The following is a 6,878-nucleotide window of genomic DNA, read 5'->3' as shown; positions in this document are numbered from 1 at the left end:
TCTGCCGCGCCATGTGGTCACCTCCGGGGCAGGCGGGGATCGAACTCATGAGGAAGTGGCTTTAGCTTCTTAGTGCTGTGCTTTAACCCGTTGCGCCTCCAGGGAGGGCCCGATTCTGTAGTTTTTAAAGATAAGGATCCATTTTTTAGAGAGATTTATTTATGCACACAAGAACTGGGGTACAGGCCAGAGGTGGGGGTGGTGGTGAGATTCACCAGAGACAGAGTGGGGAGCAGAACAGGCAGATTGACTGAAACACACTGCTGAGGGGAGCAGCAGGAGGGTCAGGAGAGGTGTCTGCACCCTGTGGGCTACCTCCCTGGGCGGGGACCAGACTCGTGCTGCAGTGGCTGCCAATAGCTTCATAGTGCTGAGACTTCACCCCTTATACCACCAGGGAGGCCCCTAAGGATCCATTTCTCAGCCTGATTTTTTCTGGCTCTTAAGTTTACTGTGTTCCACAAGTTAGTGTGGGTCCTAGAGGTTAGTGTGGGTCCTAGTGTTTAAACGGGGGTTGAGGCTGTCAGCCCAGCTGTGGGTGGCCGGGGTACCTACAGGCCCCTGGGCTGGGTGTGCCAGTCAGCCCATGATTTCTGGGCCAGGACCTGCCATTCATTGCTCACTTCTCTGGGACTTGTGCGTGAGGTATCTTGAGCTGAGCATGCAGAGCAGGTGCAGGTTGTCCTCCCAGGTAGTCCTCCCTGCTGAGTGGTTGTTTCCCAGGGCCCTCTCCCAGCGGCTGGGATTTCCTAGGCTCCATGCGGTGGGGCCAACCCCTCGGGCTGGGGTTTCACCAAGGAGCCGAATGGGAAACAGGGCGCCTCTACCATGGCTCCCCTCCCCCTTAGAGCTTCCCTTAGTGAAGTGACTGGAACAACCGTGGTCGTTTATTGAACTATTATGAGCACCTGTGTGCGCTCATGGGCCCCAGGGGACAGCTGTGAACAACGCAGAGGTGACGGCCTTGAGGACCTTACGTTTCCATGGGGAGACACACAGTCAACAATTAAACCAGCAAAACGAGACCGTTTCAGAGTAGGCGTAAATGAAGAGAATGCAACAGGGAGGTGTTTCAGGGGGAGCAGTCAGGGGGCGTTTCCTGAGAAGGCCGTCTTGGAGAGCCAAGGCCTGAGCGAGTCAGTCAGACAAGACGGTAGGAGAGCGCCCCACGGGGAGTGAAGGGGTGCAAAAAGGGCTTAGGCAGGGGCAAGTGCCACCGCCCGTAAGGCAGAAACCAGCGCCAGGCTTAGGGTGAGGGGCTGTGCAGGGCCCACAGAGGACGAGGACAGTCAGGTGGCGCCCTGCCCTCCACCCCCTGCACCGTTACGCAGGCTGAGGCCCAGAGGGAGAACTGGCGTCCCCGAGTCTCACTCCCACCCACCCTGCGCCCTCTAGGCTACCTCCCCAGCCAGGGTTGGCACGCTCACCGGTCTGGTGGGGGCAGTTGGGGCGCCTCCCCTCCAGGGGGCTCCCCCTGCCTGGGCTTCCCAGGCAGCCCATGCCCCGCTGGCACGTGAATGGCCTGGCCCTGTGTCAGACCGTGCTGGAGCTTTTTGTACGGTTGCACACCCCGCCTGCCTGTCCGCTCCACTCTGGACTGAACTCTAGCTGCTGCCTTAGGACAGGTGTCCAGAACTCACCGTAATTTGCCCTTCCAAAGATGGCAAGTGAGTGTCCCGTGGACCTCACACCATCCCAGTGGTGGAGGCTGCTGCAGCAGGTGTGGGGGGGGGGGGGGGGGGGGGGGGGGGGGGGGGGGGGGGGGGGGGGGGGGGGGGTGGGGGGAGGGTGCGGGTGGTGGGGTGTGGCAGGGAGGCTGCCCTGTGCTCAGGGTGAGACGCTCGCTGCACCTGGGCCAGCACTGCTGCCAGCTTTGGCAGCCCAGTTCATGTTCACGGGTTTCTCCCCCTCCCTGCCCAGCCCAGAGATGGGGACCACCTGTGTCATATCACCCTCTGGCCCTGAGGCTTTACTCCTTCATTCATGGAAAAGTCCTTCATCCCATGTTAGACACCTGCATTGGGGTGTGGGGTGCTCAGAGGACACAGATGAACAAGAATGGGTGTCTTCTCTTCTTGGCCTTAGTGGGGTACGTCAGCCCTCTGCTCCTTTGTCCCGTGGGTAGGGACAGAGCAGATGAGGCACTGAATAGCCCTTCCCGGGGCCTTCTCTGCTGCTCTGGCTGCCTCTAACTCCACCGGCCTCTGGCTCGGTCGCAGCACGCCCCCTAGTGGCCTCAGAAGGAACGCCGCCTCCAGGCTGGAGAAATGGGGCCTCCTACCGGCTGACGTCTCTGCTCTCTCTCTCATTCTTGAATTGCTCTAGTCAGGGGACACTGAGTGACCGTCCACCCTGCCCAGGCCCCTTTCTGCACTGGGGGTGCAGTCTGACATCCAGTCTGAGGGGACAGACAGGACGCTGATTATGAATGATGGAAAATGTAATGATCAAGAGTGACAGGAAAGGAGGATCTTTGTCAGGGTGGGTAGGTGGAGGCCTCTCCATGAGGGGGCTTTTGACAGAGGTGTGAAATATGAGTAAGAAGCCGGGCCGGCAGGAACAACACCGGCAAAGGCCCTGGGGTAGCCGCTTCTTTCTGGGTCCTATAACGGGAGGGAAACCAGTATGGCTTGGTCATAGCTAGGGGAGGAGAGTGTCGTGGGAGGTGAGGAAGGAGAGGCAGGCGGGGGACCTGATGGATAGAAGCCCCTGGGGGTTTTATGGTTGGGTGAATATTGTAGAACAGGGACCAGGGTTTCACAGACCATCCCTAGAGGGGTTTTTGGGCAGAATTCAGGAGCTGTCCATGACCTTAGAGAGCAATAAAATGACATCTTCATTTTTCACTATCCTCTAATTAAAAACATGCCGTTTCCCTCTATTATACATATAACCAGCAGACCACAGCAGCATGAACAATAGTGGGTCCTTGTCACCAAGGGAATCCCACATCCTGGTACAGTCGGGGCAGATCTCTTGAATTATAATTTTCAGGGCCCTCCCTGGTGGCACAGAGGGTTAAAGTGCAGCACTGTGCAGCCCAAGTTCAATCCCTGGCCAGGGAGCTGACCCACAGGGCGCGGCAGACCTCTCCTGACTGGCCCGCTGCTCCCCTCAGCAGTGGATTTCACTTTATCTTCCTCTTCTGCTCCCCACTCTGTCTCTAGTGAATCCTCTCACCCCCACAAATCTGGCCTATACCCCAGTTCTTGCATGCATAGATAAGTAAATCTTTAATATATATATATATATGTATATATATATATATATATATATAATTTTCAGCATTTCACAAAGAAATAAAAAAACTTTTCTTGGAATAATCGTCCTACTTACAGCTTGGTTCCAGCAGCACCTTATTTCTTCAGCCCTCTTAAGCTGTACTCTGAGATGACTGGCAGCTGCACGGGCGGGGAGCTGTGGGGGACTCTGTCCCCCGCCAAAGCACACAGGGAAGGCAAAGGCAAAGTCCTTCACAGCTGGACAGGGAACGGCCATGCTCTGCCCCAGACAAAAGCAAGAAAGGGGCAGAACTGACTGCTCACTGGGTAGGTGAGGGTGGGGCCGCTGAATGTCACCTTCTTTCTTTGTACTATGAAAAATTTCAAATTCGAGAGGAATGTAAGGATTGACAGCGATGCCAGTTTCTTATAGTTTTCCAGATGTAGTTCACATACACTTTAGCAGCCACTTCAGTCTAATGTCTTTTTACCGTGAACATCAGCTCCTCAAACCCACTGTTGTGTCCCCTGAGCTTTCCACTCCTAGGAATTCTGGGGCATTGTTGTATATCCAGACACAGAGGTTCTTTTTGATGACTGTGTAGTGCTCCACCAAAAAGCGCCACCCTCATTCAGTCCCTCAGCCTCTACTGCTTTGAGCCCAGCTGGTTTCTACCATTTTTGCTAAAACACTGCTTGCAGTGGCGCAGAAGGTTGGAGCGCAGCACTGAGAAGCTGGCTGAGGCTGCTTCAGTGCGAGTTTGCTCCCTGGTCAGGGAGCTGACCCACATGGCACGGCAGACCTCTCCTGATCCGCCCGCTGCTCCCCTCAGCAGTGTACTTCGTCAGTCGGCCTGTTCTGCTTCCCACTCTGATTCACTCTGGTAAATCCTCTTACCACCCCCACACCTCTGGCCTATACCCCAGTTCTGTATGCATAAATAAATAAAATCTAAAAAAACAAAAACAAAACACTGCTTGCTGTGGGAATATCCTTCTAGAGAGCTGAGGTCACTTGCACAAGTGTGAGTATATCCCTGAGATAAATTCCCAGAAGTAGAATGGCTAAGACAAAGGATCTGCATATCTGCAATTTCACAGACATCGCCAAAGGACCCTCTCATGCACGGGAATGTTTCCCACACCCCACAACATGGCCTGGCTCGTCTTTGCCGATCTTATAGGTAACACCAGTCTCTCGGGGCAGCTATAACAGTGTCTGTCTTACTGTGAGTGTCTGTCTTAACCTGAGGGTATTTTCATCCAGAGCTGTGAGATGTTCGCGGTCTCTTTTTTTATGGACAGGGGCAGAAGTGACTGTTCACTGGTTGGATGAGAGTGGACAGCAGGATGACACAAGATGACCTCTGTCGTGAACATGGTGTCTGGGGCATAGAAGTTAGAAAGTTCTGCCATGAATGTTGTAGCACATGTGTCTCTTGGTGACACCCGTCTGCATGAGAGTGGGTGATCCTCAGGTGTGAATCAGCGGGTCATAAGCAGGTGTCTGCTCCGCGCTGGGAAGCAGCCTGTATTTGTTTGCTGGAGCTGTGTCTGCTAGGTGTTGGCCGAGTTGGTTTCTGGAAAGAGGGATCTGTCCCAGGCCTCTCTTGGGTTTGCACATGGTTGTCTTCTCCCATGTCTCTCCCCAGCAACTTCCTTCTGTATGTTTCTGGTCCGTGTCAGAATTTTCCCTTATTAATATGAACACCTGTCTCCTGGGTTAGGGCCCACCCTATTTACCCCCCTTTTAACTGGATTATCTGCAAAGACGCCCATCTCCAAATAAGGTTTGGGGGTTAAGTTTCTAACACACCTTTTGGGTGACCACAATTTAACTCATCACAGTGCCCAAGCGTTTCCTGAAGAGGTCATACCAATTTACTCACCCACTATTTGCTGGAGTGTTTTAGAGTTAATTCCAGACATGGTATCATTCGCCTTGGGAGTGTTTTAAAAGGAGGGAAGACTTAGTCTGTTTACATTTTTAAACGAATCTATTTGTTCTATGGGAATAAAAAAAAAAAAGGGCAAATCTTTCATCAAGGAAGAAAATGTGAGGAAAGAGCAGCCCTCCAAGCATGGCCCTGGTGCTGGAAGAAGCCTCCTGGGTGCCCTTAGCTCAGAGCTGCCTTGCAGACACCAGGCTCCCTCCCTCGTTGCCTCTGAGGTGCCTGGCTGCCCTGGAGCACCCCTCAGGGCTAAGGTGATACAGAGGAGGAGCCAGGCCAGGACTCAGGCTGTCTGTCTGTCCACCCTCCTCCCTGCAGGACATACAGCAGCTTCTCCAGCTCCAGCAGCTGGTGCTTGTACCGGGTCACCATCTCCAGCCACCTGCTCAGTTCCTGCTGCCGCAGGCCCAGCAGAGTCAGCCAGGTAGGGCACCACCCCCAACCTCCATCCCCGCCTTACAGCCACCCCCCAACTACGCCAGGCACCTGTTCACCCTGTGCCACCCCTTGTCTCCCCAGGCCTGCTACCGACGCCAAATCTATTCCAGCTACCTCAGCAATCCCAGGGAGCTATTCTGACCTCCCAGCCCCGGGCCGGGCTGCCCACACAGGTGAGTGCCCACTAAGTGCCGGGCTGGACGTGCAGGGCCTGCTGGGGCTGGGGGTTTCTCTCCATCTGACCCATCCTACAGCCACAGGAGCCCAGACAGGAGTGGGGGGACAAGGGGCCAGCCCTGCTGTGCCACTTGTTTGCTGTGGGAGTTCACATCAATGGCTCTGAATCCCATGGGGTACGTGGGTACACCTGTGAGAATCTGATGGCGGATGCAGAGGTGACCCCCAGACTTCATCGTGCACGTGTGCACAAACTCAGTGTTGGGGCTTCAAATGCCTTCAGGCTGCAGTGCCTCGGGCATCTTCCAGCTATGCATTCTCTGAGGAAAGCGTCTCTCGGCACTAATTCCTGTCCAGGCTGGAGACTGAAAACCAAGGCTTTCTATTTGGCCCAAAATTGAATTAGTTGTCAAAAAAAAAAAAACATTCCCAGAATATGCCCGTGATAGAGTGGCACCCCTGGTAAGGCTGGGGCCTCCCATGTGGCGTGGCGACTGCTGGGGGAGCAGGGAGCCCCGCACACTGGGGCAGCTCCCCGGCTCCTGGCCCTTCTTTCTGTTTGTTGCTGGGTTCTAGACTCCATAATAATCTTTCAGGAGCCTTTCCAGATTTCAAAGTTCCCTTCTAAACATTTTAAACAGCCCTTTAAGTATATATATGTGTATATATACGTGTACATACATATATATGGGCTTAGCTGCAGTTTTGAACTCGGGCTGTTCTTGTAGTGTTGGCCCCAGAAGTGACTCAGCTGCAAAATCTGCCTTGGTCAGAGGCAGAAACAGCATCTGACTTTTCTTCACCCCTCGTGGTGGTGTGAGCTATGTGTCGGCTTATAAGGTGATGCCCTGACACTGATGCGGGGGTCACTCTGATAGATGCTCCCCTGTGGGCTTTCCAAAACCTGAAAACTTTCTCAATTCCAAAACACACCTGGGCCCCCAGGGTTTGGAGATGAATCTTGTCCCAGTGACTGACACCCCAGCACCCATCACTTGCTTCAGAGCTTTTATTCTCAGAGAGCTGTTGCTTTTTTATAACCACCACCACCACCCCCTTTCCAGGCACCTTTCCATCTATTAAAAAAACA

General features: G+C 54.0%; 1 protein-coding gene across 1 annotated transcript in view; it reads left to right on the top strand.

The window, feature by feature from the left end:
* The window catches only part of POU2F2 (POU class 2 homeobox 2), a 27,722-nt gene that overhangs the window by 15,945 nt on the left and 4,899 nt on the right, over positions 1-6,878 (top strand). Inside the window, exons 6-7 of the mRNA XM_004693926.2 lie at positions 5,492-5,597; positions 5,693-5,784. Coding sequence (XP_004693983.1) covers positions 5,492-5,597; positions 5,693-5,784 — 198 coding nt within the window. The remainder of the gene's footprint in view (positions 1-5,491; positions 5,598-5,692; positions 5,785-6,878) is intronic.

The sequence above is a fragment of the Condylura cristata genome, unplaced genomic scaffold (assembly GCF_000260355.1).
Source record: "Condylura cristata isolate star-nosed mole 26May11 unplaced genomic scaffold, ConCri1.0 scaffold00041, whole genome shotgun sequence".
NCBI classification, from domain to species: Eukaryota; Metazoa; Chordata; class Mammalia; order Eulipotyphla; family Talpidae; genus Condylura; species Condylura cristata.
This window is presented reverse-complemented; position numbering and strand designations above follow the sequence as displayed.